The following is a 20,853-nucleotide window of genomic DNA, read 5'->3' on the forward strand; positions in this document are numbered from 1 at the left end:
ACTTGGCGATTAGCTGTTGGTTTCCAGTTGGTTTCACTGAAGAAAAGGTCAGCAGTCACAAGACCTTTTTTTTTTTACCTGTTTTTCTTTTCTGCTGCAAAACCAATCGTTGAGTTACGAAAGTGTATCTTAGTCCTGCGTCTTTCACTGAAGGTTGTTTAATGCCTGAGGAAGGTGCATTTTTATGGAACTGTCGTTTTCTTTGAAATCTGTGAATTCCTCCAAGCGTGACACATTGATGTGACTGCAGCGCTGACTGAAGGTCACGCTGAGCGGTCAGGAGATGCGTGGGGTGACTTAGCGGTTACCTGCCTTGTGGCCCTGTCATTATCAGGAGGGATAATTAATTTTGACAAAGATGACATGAGGGGGATGACTATGATGATGGAAGAGGAAGATGATGGTGGCCAGTCTCCTGACTCTTCACAAGAGCCACATTGTTGGAGAAGGTTGAGTGTTGTGATCTTTTGCTGCCTGATGTTATTCATTATTGTTTCTGAGAAATCATACTATGTGTGTGTGTTGTGAATCTCAGTTAGAGACACAGGCTGCCTTTAAGCCTCTCTATGCAGCCTTATCACGTGGACACCAGCCAAATCCCAAATTACACAGTGCTCCGAATACACACACGCACACACACACACGCACACACTGCCAGACCCTTTTTTACACTGAAAGTAGATGTGGTTATTAATCTGCCTGTCCAGCTTCTCCTTCTTCTGGTGAGAGTCTGAGCTGACAGTCGTCCACCACTGAGCCATATACTATCATAACATCACGTTGTTAAACCCACCGTGCAAAACACAAACCACCACAAACAGACAAGGTCCAAGACTAACAACTGCCAAGCGCCAAATGTGGGTAGATTCTCCATTTGGCGAGCGAAATCTTGTTACTAAAAGTGCAATTAAAGCTTTGCCAGTAAAAAGCGTAAAATAAGAGTAATTAATCAAAACATGTAGCGCCTTAGAACTGATGAATTTCAGGCAGAGAATCAAAATGAAGGATGGCTTTATTCTAATTATTATAATGGCACCTTGCATCTGATTGAAAGCATTTCATTTAGGCACAGAACATAAAAAATAGTTAAAAATCTGCCTGGTTTTGTGTCGTTTTAGTAAAGCAAAAAATAGAATAATAGTTATTAATATCCTACATGCATATGCATGCATACATAGATATTGCCCAAAGCTGAGAGACACACACAGTCACACACACACACACACACACACACACTGCTGCTGTTGCTTTGAATGTCAAATGTGATCTTTCCAGGTCAGACAGTCTTGACCGTCCCTCTTTCTCTTTGTTTTCCAAATGTCCAGCTTCTGTCCTGATTTGGCTGTGAGGACGAAACACCAGTCAGCTACACGGCCTGACCAGAGGTGAGTCCAGTCCGTGTATGTGTTTGTGTGTGTTTACTAGTTTGCTTCGCCCCCCCCCCTCCCCCCAACTCCACATAGTCTGTTTTTGTTTGAGCGCTGCATGCTTCAACAACTCCTGTCCTGTTGCTGTGAGGGTGTCAGCTAGCTACACACACACATATACACATACATAGTGACCCTGCTCAGACAGCAACAGTAGTTCATGAGTAGTGTTCATTATGTCTCAGCAAGAGAGACAGATGGAAAAATAGGAGAATGTGAAAGCCTTACTTCCCTTCTGTGGAGAGCACGAGAGGAAAATACAGGCCTTTTTTCTGTGTGTGTACGTGTGTGTGTGTGTGTACGGCTCAGTTGTTTCAGTTCATCTGTGGTTACTTGTTTCCTATTCAACAAATGCACACATACACAGAGTTTCTCTATGTTCCTGCTTAACCTCACCACTATGTCCGAAAATGTATTGTGTTCTATTTCCTCACATTTGACAAAACCACCAAATGATACACAGATGATGTGACTTTGAAGACTTGTGTGACTAAGTCTGCACCGCTGCACACTTGAAAGCTCTTTAACTGAGACATTTTGCATGTTTTTCTTTTTAACTATTATACATTTTTTTTCTGTCAACCTGTAGTCTGTACATCAGAATATGTCCGCAGAGGCTGATAAAGCCAAATAGATTAATCCTGTTATAAAACAAAGATACCAGCAGAAACAACCAGCCGCAGGATTGTCTACTGTTGACTGTGTTTGGGCTTTAAAAGCGTTACACTGGTATGTAGTCGTTGTTATGCTCTGCGCAAATTACATTACATTAACTACAAAAACAGACCGGTTTAACGGCCTTCCTCAAGAGAACAGGCTGTGCTTATTCTGTAATTTGCATGAAATTGAAGTCCATTTCAAGTTTTATTATTCATTACATGTTGATTTAAGGTCTACATTTTTTATTGAAATGTCCTTTATTTCCTCTAGATGGATGATTATAAGACAGTTGAGTTTTTTTCGTGCTGCTTTAGGAAGGGATTTATTTGTGGCAGGTCTGAAGCTGTGGCAGACACTGTTCACCCCGAGTTGGTTGCCCCCCGACTAATTTCAGAATCAGTTTTACGGGTGCCACGACGCCTGATTAATTGCCCAAATGCTCAACTAACTTGCTTATCGGATTGATTTATAGCATGTCAGGAATTTTTGTTTTTGGCTGTCTCTCTGAACAAAGTTCAGCCAAGGCCCCTGCGGTCATCTTAAGGGGCTCCATGGTCTGATTTCCCTCAGGACGACTGTCAAAAGGTTTGATCTATTGGATTAGTATTTTAAATGTTGTGGCAGTTTTGACTAAGACTGTGCTGTGACTATAAATCTGAGCAGACATTTTGTTTTTTGTTTTCTTGTAGAACCTGAGATGGGAAACAAAGTTCTTTGTTTGCAATATGATGCTATATACTAAGAGATTATGTTATTGTCTGACAAATGCTTCATTATTGCAGCCATATTTTTGTTATACATACATGGTGGCTGGGCACAGTAAATAACTAATGAACGTGTGTATTTGTGTGTGTGTGTATGTGTGTGTGTGTGTCGCTGTATGACCAAACCATGTATAGGTCAAGTGTGTCATTTGGTGTCACTTGAGATTTTCAAGGATTCACCCTACATGATGGATACACGATCTGCATCTTCCTCCACCCCTTCCCTTCACTCACTCACTCTCAGAATCCCCCGACACCTCCGACCCTTCATCGTTGATTGAGCAGCATCATATTTCCCGTAGGCATGCGAACACACACACATGTGCCCCCTCGGCCCAGTTTAGAGATGTAACCTGCGCCCATCATGAAATATAGAGCACCCAGAGAGCGAGAGAGCGGCTAGTGTTACACATCACGAGTTACCAGACTCGTGAAGGAGCTCTCCTCCAGCGCTCGTGTTTTCATTAGACACCCCAGAGAAGCATTACACTGATAGAAAAACAGCCATCATAAGCAAGTGTTTTCTTCTACTCACTTGCCTCTCTCTAACTTGACGATCTAAAAACCAGCTTGTCAGACTGCTACTTTCTGCTTTTTCAGGCCGGAATTAGCAGCTTGGTTTTCACATGCCATGAATAAACAAGCTAAATAGTTTGTTTTTCACAAGGGAATTTGTTTAAAAAGCCTTTGATTTTTCTGTTTTTGTTGTGGCTGTCTTATGGCACACAATGATTTTTTTCGTCGCCCACTTGAAGTATGAGTGACGCTTTCAGCAGACATTTTCACAGCTATCCAGGCTTTCCTGGCTTCCATATAGAAAGCAAATGAAGCCTGTCACATGAACCCTCCCGCCACCCTAAATTTAAAACCTAACCTGACTCATTCAAAGTTTATCCAGCTTGTAAAACCTCCGATGTTACTGCAGCAGACCGAGGGAGGAAGGAGCGTCTACAGTTACTCAACACAAGGTTTAGGAAATGTACACTGAACCGACTGACCTTAATGTATTTCTGCTCTATTTCTTCAGTAGAGATAGTGTCATACGTTTAAGGTATAACAGACAATAGAGAGCCCCTGTTTTAAGGCAATGCTCGAGACAAAATCACCTGAAGGGTTGTGGTTTGATAACATTTTATCAAATCAGAATCCAGTAGTGAATCTTATTGCTTACCTAATCCCTTCCCAAATGGTTGGTGCAGGTGTTAAGGGTTCTTACCTCATGTTGTTGTGTATGGAGTGTACCACTGTAATGTCCTGCTCTGATTAATCACTGTGAAAGTTCGATGTGATCAATCAGATAACTGAATCAAACAGATCCTGACGCACAGATGACAGTTAACCAGTCACTTCAGTCATTGACTATGTGGCATTTTGCTGTGTGATGGAGCACTGCTACTCGTTTTCCTCAGGCGGGATCTTTTAAAATGCTGAGCAAAAACCCTGTTTAAACACGTCACATCATGTTTAGGAACTAAAATGTAAGCAAGTAGATTAGAGTAGAGCTAAAACACATAGAAATGCACTGAGGCCCCCTGGGTTGGACAAGATGATAATGTATACCATAGCAGCTTGTTTTAACGTCTCTGAATCCAGCTGTTGAAGGCATCATTGCCAATCAGTAAGTGGGCTGGATCGATGGAAATCTTGGATTTTTACGATACTATAATCTAAAATGACAAACGCATAATACTAGCTTTTCTCCATATTGCAGATGATTAATAGTAGAGCTGAAATGATTGGTTGATCAATCAGATATTGATAATTAATTGTTACAGTTCTCCAGCTCCAGCGTCTCAAAAGATACGATATGTGAACGATAATAGACTGGGGTTTTGACCGTTTGTGGGATAAAACGAGGTATTCGAAGAGGTCACCTTGAGCTTTAAATAACAGGCTGCTTTCACTATCGTTTGTCATGACAAAAAAATTGTCAGATTTGATCTGCGAGCAAAAGGAAGAAGAGCAGAGATAACTGCTGTCAGTTTGTCCTGATGTAACTTTTGTTTGCACGTTCTGATAAGCCATCAGCTCTTCTCTAGAATGACTTCCTCCATTTTATTACCTAAGAAAATGAGCAGAAGGGCCTCGAGTTTCAGTGCAGATAACAGGCTTTTTCAATATCTTGCTTTGAGGAATATAATCATGTTTTTTTAACTAACCTATTTTTAATTCAACAAAAGTTCATAAAGTGCATAAATAAAATAGTTTCCATTGTTTTAAACTAATACATTTATTAAATTTTATAGTAATTTATTTACATATTAGGATTACAGGGTGTTCAGCTGCACAAGGCCAAAACAATCCAGATATGTAGATAGTTTACATTTTAACATTGAAAACAAATATTCAACAACTGTGCACAGTGTTTATAAAAATAGTATTTCTGTTTACATCATTCAAAAACATGTGAGATCTCAGTGGAGAAAAACCTTCAGATGGTTAAACACTTAAATCTAAGGATCTCTCTCTTTGTTTTTTATTAACCCCCCCACAAAGCCACATGGAGATCACATGCGTATATACACACACACACACACACACACACACTGCATTCAAAACTCAACCTTCCCCTGCCACTGACGCTCATTCACATTAACATTCATACAGTAGCTGCAAGAGACATATGGCTAATTACACTCAAGCATTTCCTGCTCACACAAGGACACACATGTACACTATAACACACACACAGAGGCACAAAAAGAGCCCTCATACAAACTGTGGCCTACATAATACACACTGTCGTACTTGACCACTCTCTCGCTCTCTGTAAATGGGTCAGCTCAGACAGACCACTGGTCAGACAGACTTGGCAAAGCTGAGGGCTGCAGACTGTGTGTGTGTTTGTGTGCGTTATCAAAGTTGCTAAATTCTTTGAGAGCTTTGTAATGGGCTGCATTTGTGAACGAAGCTTCTTGTGGACACGAGTTTGCTGTAACCGGAGTAACTGGCCAGAAAATGAACTGGAGGATGAATAAAAACAACTGGGCTACAATCACATTACAGCCCTTTTAAAATATATGATCTGTCTGGTTAGAAATGTAGTCTCAAATCTTTTCAAGGTCTATGAATCTTGTGTCCGGAATATACATATAATGTTGGTGTGTGTGTGTGTGTGTCTGTTGTCTAGGCTCTGTTCCCTAAATACCCCTTAGCAAACCACAGTGTATTTTGGGAACACTGCGAGTGTGTGGTTTTGGAAGAAATATGTTAGCGAAGAACTCTCAGCCTATTTCTTCTTGTTATGTTTTCCAGCATAAATATTAACCCAGCAGTTTACAGCTAATCCCATGAATGAAGCCGTATTAGGCGATAGTATGTGTCTGGGTGTGTTTTTGTCTGATAATGTGTGTGAATCACTGTCGGCGTCACACTGAGGTATAACGGAGGGATTTTGAGGCTTTGAACAGGGAGGATCTGCCTGTTTTCCTTATCGCCGACTCTGGATGGAGAGGAAGTCCTAAAGCTGTTGGAGAGTCTGAGAAAGGAAAAAATGGAAAACATTGTGTGGTTAAAAACTGTGGTCCACTAATGATGGGGTGTCGCTCCAGTGGGTTTGTCTGTCTGGATAAATGTCTGTTTTTAGTCTCTCTGGTCATGCTTACCATTGTTGTTTTACGGTTGCACAATCTGACAGTTTGTCATTTGGACGCAGCCGGTGTTGTTAGCAGTTGTTGCGCTACCGTAATTGGACACTGAGCCATTTTTAGCTGGGACTTCACTGTGATGGTGTGTTTCCATTGGTGTTTTATGCACCTGATCACCTCCTTGTTTGCTCATGTTCATATAAAGATGTCCATAAATGGAAAATATTAAATAACAAAATAGTTCTGAAGGAAATAGTCTTGGGAAAATTAATTACCAAAGGCATTTATCTGTTAAAAAAGCCAAACATATCCCTCATTCTGGAAATTAAAAATATGTTTTGGGGGGATTTAATTAGATAAAATAAGCACCTTTATGCTCAATGAAAGGCTTTCTGGTGTTATACAAACTGAGATTTGAAACATGATCAACATATAATTCAATTGTGAAAATAACTAAGTTGCAGCACTAGAAAAAAATGGCTGTTAATCGACTTCTATTTATTAGAATTAGCAATTTATATTTATCAGTTTTAGGTTTTTTTCAACCTGCTTTCCTCTTCTGACATGTGAGAGAGCTAACACACAAATCCCATGAAATCAATATTTTAAAGGGCAAATGTTAGCATATTATATATAAGCATATTTATAAGTAGTGTGTGTGTCATGAGTTAAGGATGGGTGTGTTACTCATGTGGGAATGAGAGAGATTTTTTTTTTTTTTTTTCTTCTCTCTATGTCTTGGTCTGTCGGTCTTTCACCCCCTCTATAACCACTTAGGTTTTAATACCAAGGCCATTACTGACACAGTAAACCCATTTACATGTGTAACCATTGAACATAAAAAACCAGCATATAGTCCATGCTGTCTTTCATATACTCTTTAGTAGCATGTGCGGGTAATGGCAAAAAGCAAGTGCATGATGTGTGTCAGGAATAGCGTGGTTCTAGCAGTGAAAGATGGAGGGAGCAGTGGTGAATGTAATTGTAGACAACGGCGAGCAAAACACTTTCTTCCTGTTGCTAAAAATGCCTTCAGCCTTCTGGGCCAAAAGTGCACACGCACACACACGCACACACACACAGGCGCAGACGTAGCAGAAATGCATCACACCCACATCTCTGCAACCTTTATGAGCAGCATGCATTCAGCTTTTGTGTGTATAGGAACTGAGTTCTTGGAATTTTTTTTGTGTGTTATTCAGTCAGTGGTTTGCTATGTGTGTGTCAGTTAGCACTATTAGCAGACTTGTGTGCTCGACGTAGAAACCGTTCACACTTGGCTCAAGTGGAAGACTATCTCTCCTTCCTGCTTTTTAATTTCACATTCTTGACTCACTGAGCTTGGACTCGCTTCATCGCGGTTTTGAACACGAGGACTTCGACACACATTCGCTCTAATATTCTGCTGTTTTGAGGTGGAGACAGTCCTGTAGTGTCAGTCATCTTTCTGATATATATACATCTACATTTTATCTCCCCCTCACTATGTATTTATTTATATGTACTTCTACACATATGAACATTACTTTTCACTTTGCTGCTGTTCTGGTTAGACGCTAAACTGCATTTCGTTGTCTCTGTACTGTACTCTGTGCACTTTGCAATGACAAAGTTTAATCTGAGTATAAAAATGTCAAGATACAACTACACTGGAAAGGGTAACAAAGATTTCTCTGGAAATGCAAGTTTCAGGGATGGAATAGTAGTCAGATATAGTCGCATATAAGTCTTCACATGCAAAGCAGGATGTCAAATGTCAAAATTCATGTTCAAACTTGAATGCACAGCCTGCAGAGAAAGTTCAAATGGCGAATTTCATTAATACTTCTCCTCAAAAAACAATATACAGTATTTCTTTAGACTGAGTAATATTTCCTCATTAACGATGAAGCCAAAGAGAGTGAGTCAACCCCCCATCACTCTCCATCAATCTGCTCCTCCCTCCCACTCACACTGCAGGAGGACAACGCTGCACTTATGCAACAGAGAAATGGAACAGAGAGACAGAGGAAGGAAGAGAAGCAGGATTGAAAAGAGAGAGAAGAGGGATCAAAGCCTCCATGTTTTCCACTTTACAGCTTCTTATTAACCTCATCTTCTTCTCCTCGTCTTCCTCTTCCACCTCCACAGACCAAAACGCTTTTCTACTTTTAATGTTCCAGTCAAAGTAGTTACAGCCTTTACATTAGTACTGAATAAGTCATTCCTGGTGTCAAATAACTTAAAGCTCAGGTTTGTTTAAGTGGAATCAGTAAAACTCTTTCTGCTCTGGTTCCTTTTTAACCACAACAAACAAGCTCACATCACCTCCATCACCAGGAGATCCTGTTTCAAAGACAACTCTGTAATAACACACTGACACACTGCGGGTCCAGTGTAAACTCTGGACACAGTCACGGACGCACGCTGTCATGTGAACTTCCCATCGGTAACCCGAATGTTAACAATCAGATGATCGTATTACACTTATTTAATTTTGGTGGTGGTCAGTTATGAATATCATCGAAAGTCATATCGACAGTGAAATAAAACTAGCAACCATCTTGTAATGGGATCACACCAGCTGTGATGCCTGATCTGTGTGTATGGGGCATTGGAACACATGAGAGAGGTGAGTTTGGTGCATGGGTAGGGACACGTAATTAAAAGTTGAACACTGTAGCAGATGTTTGCCCAAAATACTACATTAGTATGTTAGTTGTTGCAATAAAGGCTGAATTGTATCTAGATTGTGCTGGATCAGTGGGTGACTGGTTGAAACTGGGACACAGTGGTCCGCCACCTAAAATGAATGTGTGCTAAGGGATGTAAAGTGGCGAGTGGGGAGGGTTGATGCCCTCCTCCCCCACTTCTGGTACCCTTGCTCAACCACACCCTTCACACTGAACGCAGCCTTCGTTGTGATCTCAGCGACACACCTGCAAAGTTTCATGACTACATCTTGTACAGCTGGGACATTTGTGTCGACAAAATCTGTCCTCAGACACGTGCTGAACAAGTGCTCAAAACCACTTCTGTGGTAGTCCGTGCTACATTTGGTGTGTCATGATCACACACACCCACACGTACACGGATGTAGCTGGTAATAATGAATGTATGGCTGCACTGAAACATTAATCCTTACACCTAATAATAAACTTCTACTAACAAAAAGGAGTTTCAATGCAACATCTCTAACACTTGTCAATTTGTGTGTACTTGTGTGCAGATGTAGGGTGTGTGTGTGTTTATGAGCCTTTCTTTCCAAACCAATCACCCACACGCCCAAACAACTGCAAGGGATCCAGCAGCCGTTCCCAGTTTTTTTTTCCTTGGAAATGCATGCATGTGTGTTTATGCATGTCTCTGTGTCATAATGTGATTCAGCTCAAACTCGGTCCATTAAGAGTTTTAGCTGTTCCCAGGTCGGCTTACACTGTTTGTTTATTTAGTATGATGGGTGTCCAGGGAGATGACATGTAGAGGTGACTGGTCTTATTAATCGTGTGTCTGTGTGTGATTCAGGAGCAAAAGGATCAGAAGAAGAGACATAAATTATGTGTTTGTGTCTGTGTTGTATGTGAACTGAAAGTGAACCTCTTTGCTCAAATCTGCATAATCACACGTGTGTGTGTGTGTGTGTGTGTGTGTGTGTGTGTGTGTGTGTGTGTGTGTGTGTGTGTGTGTGTGTGTGTGTGTGTGTGTGTGTGTGTGTGTGTGTGTGTGTGTGTGTGTGTGTGTGTGTGTGTGTGTGTGTGTGTGTGTGTTCCCCTCCCTCTCTCCTTCGTCAGTGGTCATGACACACCTTCCCACCAGGTATATAGATCACAGTCCTCCTCTCTCTCTCCTCATTACTCCGTCACTCACGCTGCTCTCTCTCTCTGTCTCTCTGTCTCGTTGTGTTTTTCAGTCTAAGATGCCCTAGGCGGGGAGAAGGGAAATGTAAATGGCTTCCAAAGTAAAAGATGCTGTGGTGTGGTACCAGAAAAAGGTAAGACACTGTGCATTTCTTGCATTTGCATGCTTTCTTGATTTTTGCATGTCAAAGAATAAGGTGTATTAAATTGTCTGTGTTGGTTATCTTTTAAGTTTTGCTGAATGTTCTCTGCAAAATTCACACTAAGAAATTTAAAAGGACAACATGAGATTGAATTATACTGTTACATTTACTCTTTGTTTTGGCATCTTGGCTTTGGTAAATAAAGTGTTAGTCTTAAGAGCCTTGCTACACATTGGATGGTGCAGTTTGTTGACACTGAATTTAATAAGTAGTCTATTTTGTCCACAGCTGATAGTTTGTTTAGATATCACAGCTTAGACATTGAACTTTTGTCATTTAATGTCGGATTGTAAATGGTCGTAAATGCTAAACAATGTTGTTTCCCCAAAATAAGATATAACTGTGATCGCAACTCTGCTTACAGTTCTATCAAAATGGTTTTATTGTGCGAAATAGGTCAGATTTACTACTTGTTAGGTAATTTTAAATCATGAAAAGACCAAATGTGATGCCAACAGAGTGTATCCTCACTATTTTAGAGGCACTGATCTTGAAGTCAGATTGAGGACAAAAAAAGAAAGCAGAGTATGGAAATTCAAAAGAATGTTTCTGTAATTGCACACTAGAGCCAATACATAAACACATAACCTAAAGATTGTTCTTCAGGATTTCTTACATCAGACATTTCTTTAAGAATTGCAATAAGTTGTACTGAGCAGGACATTTTCCAGTTTGAAAAATAGAAGTTAATAGTTAAGATAATAGAAAAGTTTGTTAGAGCTCTCTGGGAAACAAACTATGTTTACGCAAATTACCTCCAATATATTTTTGGCATTGAGCTGCTGCAGTACCTTGTTACATATTGCTTGGCATATATACAGATATTGATCCATCTGTGAAAAAACTAATATGGATTGAGTCATCGGTCTAGCTCTGTAACATTTTGTTAATTTTCCGTCACTTAAAACAAAAGCTGAAGATACAGAGTTCAGATATTGGAGCGTGCAGACTCTTTCTGATCACAGTATGACCTCCTCAGCGCTGTCAGCAGCAGCAGTTGGGCCGTGCGGCTCAGTGTGAAAACGGGCCGGTGTTGTGTGTCTCCTTGTTCCATGGTCTCAGATATCAGATCCTCTGCTGGACTCCAGCACTGCTCCCCCTGCAGCTCTCAGCTTACACACCCGTCTGCCTCTTGGGCTCTCTGTCCTCACAAACCTGTCTGTCTGTCATTGTGACCCCGTCTGTCCTTCTTCAGCCGCCTTTGCTCATCTGTCTTCCTGTTATTTTCTCTTTTTCTGTCTTTCATCTGTCATCATATCAGATCACACAGTTTCACTACAAACTGTCGGTGTGTGTCTCTCTGATCTCCTGTGTGCACCTGGCAGAATAAGCTTTCACTGGGAGCAGATCATCACGCTGTAGATGACTCATATGAGAAGTCTTCAACTTTAATTAAAGCTCTGAACACTCCTGTCTGCATGAGACAAACAACTATTGTCAATTGAAAATAGCAGGTTTTCTCAGGTGGGTTTCTTTATTTTGGTTCTTAAATTAGTCTAAGTTTAATTGCAGGTAGCATTAAACAAGTCAAAGAAACTTGTTTAGAAAAATAACCAGTGTCTTCTTAAAATAATTTTAAGATTAAGTTGATAGGTGTGTGTGTGTGTGTGTGTCTGTCTGTCTGTCTGAACTTGTCTGGGCACACTGCTGACTACAAACGCTGAGTCATGACTGAATGAAGCTCTTCCTAAGGAGCGGGTCTCTGACGTCCCTTTTGCACATGTTAGGCGTTTTTCCCTCTGACTCTGAATGTAAACAAGCTAAAACACAGATGTCAAAGGTTTGTGTTTTTGGATTTTCAGCCAGATGTCATGATGAGGGCTTTCTTATCTTAAGGACAGAGTGTTTTTCTTTATCTCCGTCGGGCCTGCGATTCGTGGACGGACCAGTAACACAGCAGACAGACGAGCCTCGAAGGGCAAAGATGGGTTCATTGCAGCTATTACATTCTGTCTGGTTCAGCACTGGCTTTGCTAAAAAATACGAGAGAGAGCGAGAGATGGTCTGTGGTGTGGCATTCTGACTTAGTGGTATCCAGCTATGCAATATATATATAGAAGAATGGTCCTTTGAGACACTATGTTCCTGTCACTTTTGATTATGCACAGAACAAGCTGTGGACACTAGAACTACTTTATTTTTACAGAAAAATTAGTCCCTATAAAAACCGATGGTCAGGGTATTACCCAGGGGGACACTGATACTGCGACAGGTGATTGAGAAAGAATTTGTATGAACCAGCCTTTTAAAATGGCCGTTGTATGAGCTGAAATAATATGCCAGCTAAACTTCTTGATTAGTCTGACTTTCTGCTGATTTAAATGTGTGAAACTACAAAAATCATGGAGAATACATCAAACAGATTTTATTTGCATTGTCAGTCAGAAATGTAAATAGCTGTAATAGGACATCAAATGAAATGGAGAGAATATCATGTTAACTATAAGATGTAACATTCAGGTTTGAGCAAAGGGAACAGACTTGGAAACCAGTCTGTGAAGCTGAATCCCCAACTCTGCAGGCTCTTTAGCCCCTCAGACACCGGCCCTTATGACGCACAGTGTATTTCTGACTGTGCTATGTCTGGAGACAGCATGCAAATAGACTCTGTGTTACGTTTGTGTGGAAGCTCCCTTTTTTTTTTTTTTTTCTCACCGCGGTGCCATAGCAAGCCCATATTACAGTGAAGACACATACATCTATGTAGTCTATATCTGTAACAGCACCAGACAGGCTCCCCTGTTTTTTTTTTTAAAAATGTCTGACACATCGTGCTCGCTGTTGCCAAGTAGGCAGCCAGTTGCCAGCTTCCTGTTGCATGTCGATGATCTACTTGAGCTTAAAAAGTTGTCATAAATCAGCTTATAGCTTGCTTGTGTGGTGGCTTTGAGGCCTATTTGAAGACATATGTGACACAGTTCGTATGTGGGCGAGATCTGTGGATGTTAATTGCTTTACAAGATCAGTGTGTCCATGAATATTTTCTGTGTAGAGAGTTTTTATATGGAGGATCTGGCTGTCTAGAGTGGAGGAGACAACACACAGATTATAAAATAGCTTCACGTTTTATTTATACGTTTATAGTTATTTGGCTTTCCAGAAAAAACAGGCACACAGGGCTGTGGCTGATTCACATTCATTTGCTGTCATTTGAGTCACTTTTCAAGCAAAGTGCCATAGATTTGCTTGTTCTACCTCCTGTGTCTGTTTTTCTTTGTTTTATTTGATACTTAATCAAACATGTTTGGGTTTAATTTTCTGAAATTGTATAGCCAAAACAATAAATCAATCAGTAGACTAATCAGTTATGAAATTAATTGTTAGTTGCAGCCCCAAGTAACATGATTATGATGAAAACGAGCAGATCTTGAGCTGGAAAGATTTGTTGATATTAGTCGATTGACAGCAACTATTATGATAACTGGTTTATTTTTGTAAGTCGCCTTTTAAGCAGAACTACAGAATACTTCCTGTTTCCAACTGCCATATTAAGAGGATTTGTGCTTTTCCTCGTCTTATGTGATATTAAACTGAATGTCTTCAGGTTTTGGACTGCTGGTCAAACTAAAGACATGTGAACATGTAACCTTGAGCTTGGAAATTGGAACTCTAGTAGTCTGAATGATCTATTGATCAACTGAGAAAACAATTGGCATATTAATTGATAATGAAAATAAAATGATGATCAGTTTATCGCTGCAAATGATTATGTATTTCATGCTGAACCCACGACTAATAACAAGTCAGTGGAGCTCAACAGACGGAGTGAAAAAGATCTCTCCACTCACTTGGTAAATGACCTGTGTGCATTTCAGGCTGCTAAAGGGAGATTTTCCCATCTGTCACACACACCTACCTGACTGAGCTGAAAATAGACCGTACACACACTCTACAGCACACAGCTGTGTGTGTGTGTGTGTGTGTGTGTGTGTGTGTGTGTGTGTGTGTGTGTGTGTGTGTGTGTGTGTGTGTGTGTGTGTGTGTGTGTGTGTGTGTGTGTGTGTGTGTGTGTGTGTGTGTGTGTGTGTGTGTGTTGCCTTGGTCACACCTGAAAACACAGCAGAGGGGATAATCTGCATGTCACAACCAGCTGTCTTTTAATTGTTCTTTCACTCAGTCATTGAGTCTTTTTGACTCAGATGTTGTTTTGAGATGTTGAGTTTCATCTTTAAAAAAAAAAAGTCCAATAACAAGCAAAACTAGAAGAATTATTTAAAAAAAATGTTAAGAGATGTGAGAGACTTTATTTATCCCACACCGGGGAAATACAATTTGGTCAGTGCTATTGCCTGTTCATGAGTCGGATCGGATCCGCTCCAAAATGTAATGGCTTCCTCCGTGGCAGCCCTAATTTGGATTAACCAAAGAATTTTAAACTGTTTTAGGATGTTGATATGTAATATTTGCTGTAATCATACAGCTAATGTACCAAACTAAACTCTAATGTACATTTTCCATTCGTTGCACACACACCTTTCTTAACTGAGAGCATCCTTGTACACACACACTAGCAGCAACTCCGGTACTGATTAATCTGTCTGTCAAAGCTAACCACACCTACACAAACATATGTAAGCAGTTGATTCTCACAGATAGGTGAGGGATTTTCCTTCATGCGCAGTGGTGAGTAATGAGGTTTTCATCCTGGAAGGATGCAGGAAAAGGTAGATGAATAGTTTATTGGAAGACATAGAATCGATTTAGAAGAATGTTCAGCATTTATTTGTACAATTTGTACAACTTTTCCACAGCTGTAGATTAATAATACATTCAAGGCTGTAATTCAAATTTCACTTCTGAATATTTGAAAACCCATTTTTATCTCTCTTGTAACTGTACAATCTGTTCACAGTCAGACTCACAAGAACATTTACAGTTTGAGTAAAATCTGTTCAATTAATTGTTCAGTGTTGAAGATGCTGGACCATTTTGAAAAATGCCCATCATGGTAACACTTTCACTGTATAAAAACAAAGATATTCAATTTATAATTAAAAATGGCAAATCCTCATTTTGGGGAGCAATAATAAAATAATAAAAGAACTGACTGATCGTTCCACTAAAAGAGTGGATTTGCTGTTTTATGGCAGCAGAAACAAGCTGTAAATACAACACTGACATACCATATAAAGTTTTTATGGCAAACTTATTGCAGTGGCAGTTTATATACACTTGCAGCAGACAGGGAGCAACATCAGCATTAATGTGAGTCGTGTTTCTGTGTAGCTGCTGAAATTAGGTCCAACATTCACTCTGCTCTCAGCTCTGAAACTCCTGAGGGAATATCTCTCTGTAGCAGCTAAATGGTCCGCTATGTTTAACAGCTTGTCACCAACTTTGTCTATCAGCCCCTTGGTGCTGCGCAGGTAGAATACAATGGGTTTGTGGAGCTTTTTCTCAAAAACAATGAGCTAAAAATGCTGAAAGGCGTCACAGAGCTGAGAGGAACTGCAGACCTGGGTAATAATTCTCTGTTACTACGTCAGACACATTGCACATAATTTGATCCATTGTTATTGAAAAAATACTGATTGGAGCAGCGTTGAAGTCAACAATTGCACCTGTGCACAGGAGTGTTTGGAAAAGGCTCCTCTTGTATCTGGTAATCAGGTTTGTGGTAAATTGAAACCACAAGTTTTAACCCCAGCCAGAGTATGATAGCAGAGAGCAGGTGAATGGCGTTAATTAACACTGATGAACAGTGTGGATTATTCACAGCTGATATGTGTGTTAATGTGTTAAACCTTGTGAATGTCTGTCTACTGTAGACACACACCCCCCCCCACACACCTCCTCAAACCTGCGTGTGCGTGTGTGAGACACCCCCTCTATTGCAGAGGCAGTTGTTATATAACACTGTTGCTTCGCCGACATAATCCCACACTCTCGCTCTCCCTCTCTCTCCCTGGATCGTCCCTTCATCCGTCACCATGGTGACCCCAGCACTGCCGCAGCGGCACACTTGGCCTCGTCATCTTCCCTTCTGGTGCACTCTAAGCTCTCGATTTGCTTGTCAAATCGACAAAGTCTGTGACTTTTCTCTGAAATCAGAGTAGATTCATGTAGCATTTGACCAAGGCCAAAAACATTTAACCCCTGGCAGTTATTCACGCAATATTTTATTCATTTTTGAATTTGTATTGTTTAAAGACAGAATGATAACGGGACAAATGGATAGAGAAGCTTTAATTTAAGCGTTTTGTTGGCTAGAAACTGATATCTTTTGCAAAGAGGTGATCAGGTGCACAGATAGTGATGTAACTGTGTGTGTGTGGATAAGAGGATTTACAGCACTGTTAATTCCACTCTGTCAGATCTCCGTTACCCCATCACTTCATGACGTACTGAGGGACATGTTTCACAATCGCTCCCCTTTCTATACCTGCCCTCCTCCTCATCTCCACCCTCTCCTCGTCTTTATCTCTCTGCTCTGAACACTGGTCATGTTTGCCCTCTGGCTGTCCGCCGCATGTAGCCCACCACCCTCTCCAATCTGTGTGTGTGTAATTTTAATAGGTTGAGTGATGTGGAAAATTAGCTGTCAGCCAAAATGTCACACAATAAATCAGTAAGACGTCAGATTTAATGCTATGCGGTGCTCAGAATAGGTCATTTGTTCCTAAGCGGTGGAGCCGCAGGGTCCGCATTTGTCAATAAGTTCAATCTTAATATCAGGTTTTAAGAATTGTAATTTATTTTGCTAAATGAACAGAGGAGTAATCTAAAGTGCCTTGTTGCAGCATTAAAAGACAAATAAAAGTACATTTGGGGACAATAATGCCAACAACATGAAAGACTTATCTGTAGTTTCTATTGTCAAAGTTAATTCCTGTCACAGAAATAGATGGAAATGGGACCTACAAGAAGACAGAGATCTGTGATGAGAGTGTCATTTTTTAAAAACTATAATATTCCTGTGCATATGGATATATAAATGTAATGTAGCTAACTTTGTCTCCAAGGCATAGAAAAGGAGGCAGGATGGACTCTATCTGTGCCCCTGAAGATCCCATTTAGCAGCTGTTCTGTAGCTTTTGATTTCGATTCTCGAAACGTGTCTTTCTTGAAGTGCGTAACACTGTTGATCAATATCTTCAGTTTATCTACAGGAGTAATGCGGAGCTGCTGTGGAGCTTTCACTCTTATCACATGATCTCCTTTTTGCTCAGTTGTCATTGAATTGTAAATGTTAAAATGTCTGTTTCTGAGCACTTTGAGGACTTCTTCTCAATGGTGGCTCACTGATTGAGTTTGAAAGTGGTGAAACTGTTTTGCCAAGCACATTTTTCAAGGTTAAGAATTTACTGTCAATGTTAAAATTTGTTAAATCAGAAGTGATTTGCCTTGATTTGACGTGGAAAGCAGTAGTCGTCGGTTTGACAGTGAGGCAGCTGCGTCACGACAGCTGCAGGCTGAGGCAGAAAACATTATTTGAAAATGAAAGCAAAGTATTGATATTGTGATCAAAATAGAAGTGAGAAGCTGTGCAGTTTGAGCCCGTCTTCAGAGCCGGTTTAGTCATGTGGGGCGAGGCACTGCCTGACCTACATCTCATGCTGGTATCTGTTGGTTAACACGGGAGCATCACAAGTCATCAGAGCTATAAAAGTCGACACATAAATACTGATAAATCTCCTCTAAAATAATCTGATTTTGAACAATCCAGAAGTTTGAATTCAGAAACTATTATTCTACCGTTTTTATGTAGACACTGAGACATGTCAAGCACCCATGTCTGGTGTGTTTTTAACATGGTAAAAGTGATGCTACCCAGCAAAAACATGGATTGAAAGAAAGATATCTATAAAGTCATTCTCTAACCAACTAGACACGTCCTCTCTGCCATAAGCTCTTACGATCATCATCCGTTTTCTGTCTCCCTGTATGATGTTCTTCCCTCGTCTTTGACCTCTCCCCTCCTCTCTTTCTATCCATGTTTAATGAAGTCTCATTAAAGATGCAGAGTTTCCACTGGTGAGCTCGTGGGGTGACCCAGACTCGATGCCTTGGAGACGCACACTCGCATGAATGCATTGATCTGCTGAGCTCAGATGATCAGCTTATCCTTTTAAGTCTTTGAAAACACACACACACACACACACTGTTTGAAATGCAAGCAAAATGTTTGACTTTAGCCTCCCAGCGTCCTTTTTCTCCTTTGCTTCCAACAGTCAAAGCTGAGTTTTGTCTGCTAAGTGTGGCGGATTAAAAAGAAGGGGAAATGGGAAACGGGCAGCTCTGGCAGGGTGAAATTAGAACAGTTTGACCTTGGAGTGTGTTTGTTTTGTTTGTATGTGTGTCCTCAGGTCAGATAACTGGATGAGGTACAAATCTGTCTTGTAACAGCACGCCGTATCGCTGTCTGTTTGTCTTTCTGTCCATCATCTCTGTCGTTCATCAGAGATATACATGAATGTGTATTGACCACTCCACCGTACTCACTTACAAGCACTTTCTCCTCCACACGCACGCAGACACACACACACACACACACACACACACACACACACATAGTGCAGGTTTATTGATCCCAGTGTACTTTGTGACAATTACCACTGGTACTGTGTGTGTGAGTGAGACATTGATAAATACTGCCTGTAGAAAGGTTTCTTGTAAACTGCCCTCCAGTTGAACCTTCTTGGACCAGTTTCACAGGTCCTTTACTCCACTTCAGACACAAGAAAGAAAAAGTAAAGACTGAGCGTTAAAGAGCAAACAAGGGAGAGCTGGCGGTGAAAGAAGCCACATACTAAATATACTTGTTTGAGGGTTTGGTGTTACAGTATATTAACCTTTTCAACTCCACGTCATGCAGCCAAACGCTGTTGAAATCCACTGAAGAGAACTTTATTTTCAATTACAAAGATGTTTAAATATGTCCTCAATAACTTCTGCATGGTAAAGTAATGCTGAACACACAGCTTCATGCATGATAGGCGTGGGTTTACTAAGTGTTAAGGTGACCCAGTTTATTCTGTTATTTTGTATCTTGTTTCTATTCATGTATTATATTCTTTTTTTAAAACAGATGCCAAAAATACAAGACATAATAGTATACATCTACAATAGTTGCACCATAAAAACATGGAGTGTTGAATTGAATATTTAACTTTAAGTGACTGCTTATGGCAGGTTTATACAAAATACCTAATATTGTCAATTGTTATTTTTGTTATGACAATTTTAAAGCAACATAGGAAGACTGTTAAAGAAGAAAACTGCGTTTAAGGGATCAATCACAGTTTTTTTTTAAGAACTAGGGTTCAGAAAATGAGGTTTTAAGCTTTTAAAATCCCAATTTACTTCTACAAGATTCACCACCCTGCATTTAACGGCTCACATTCACATTTATCCAGGTTGCAGTTGTAAAAATGTGTTTTCTGAGATCATGACAGCGCCAACTGTGAGGCAAGAGCCTGAAACTCCCACACACAACAAAAACACTGTATAATGATCTGTTTCTGTAAACCCTTCGTGAACCTGACAATTGGTTGTTGTGGGGATTTAATCTGGCTTTAAATGAGGATAATGATACAGCCAAGAAAATGAAGGGGCAGTTCACTGTGATTTCAAGGAAGGAAATCAATGACTATTTTAGTGAATGTGAAAGATCCACTGAGGGAAAAACATTGTTCTGTGCACTATAGTCGCTGCTCAGCAGTATGAATGTTATTGAAGGGAAGTGAATCCAAGAAAAGTTCTTTTTCATTGTGGTTTGGATCATTAATCCTCTTTCTGCAAACACCAAGAAGATGGTGTGTGCAAGAGTTTAGAAAAAGCTAAAACCTTGTGCTTGCTTTCTGTTTACTGAGGCTCTTCTCTCCATATGTCTCTCTGTTTGTTTCCAGATTGGCGCCTATGACCAACAGATTTGGGAGAAATCAGTGGAGCAGAGAGAAATAAAGGTATGTTTGATTCATTGTTTGTTTGCTCCACACCTCCATGTTTCTGTCATTTCTCCGCTGGCACTTTTGTTTTCCTGTTTGTGTTTTCTTTCTATGCTCTGCTTATTCTAATTGTCTCTCCTTTTCCTCTATTTATTTTCCCCTTTGTCAAGTCATTATCTTTGACTGTCACTGCTCCATCTTCCTCTCCTCCGCTTCCTTTTACTCTAATTTTACTGTCTCTTTCCATGCTGCCAGTGCTTTTCCAGTGTTTTCTTTTAACTCTTTCATCTCTGCCCTCCTGGCTGGGTGTCACCTGCCCATTTCTCCTCTCTCCATCTCCATCTCCATCTCCACCCCTACTTTTTCTCCTCCTCCTCTACAGTTTATTTCTCTGGTGAGTATACAGCGGCGAGGATGTCCCTCTTGTTGCCCCTCACAGTGCACGTCTGCTCACTCACGCTGTAGACTGCTAGACTGTGATTGGTTGTT

The 20,853-nt window shown here is 40.4% G+C and overlaps 1 protein-coding gene across 2 annotated transcripts in view; it reads left to right on the top strand.

The window, feature by feature from the left end:
• Positions 1-20,853, top strand: part of LOC139221743 (protein PHTF2-like) — a 40,610-nt gene that overhangs the window by 3,278 nt on the left and 16,479 nt on the right. For both annotated transcript variants that reach the window (XM_070853667.1, XM_070853668.1), the window contains exons 2-4: positions 1,326-1,385; positions 10,328-10,408; positions 20,326-20,382. In XM_070853667.1, coding sequence (XP_070709768.1) covers positions 10,364-10,408; positions 20,326-20,382 — 102 coding nt within the window. In that variant the 5' untranslated portion in view covers positions 1,326-1,385; positions 10,328-10,363. The remainder of the gene's footprint in view (positions 1-1,325; positions 1,386-10,327; positions 10,409-20,325; positions 20,383-20,853) is intronic.

Source organism: Pempheris klunzingeri, chromosome 22 (genome assembly GCF_042242105.1).
Source record: "Pempheris klunzingeri isolate RE-2024b chromosome 22, fPemKlu1.hap1, whole genome shotgun sequence".
NCBI classification, from domain to species: domain Eukaryota; kingdom Metazoa; phylum Chordata; class Actinopteri; order Acropomatiformes; family Pempheridae; genus Pempheris; species Pempheris klunzingeri.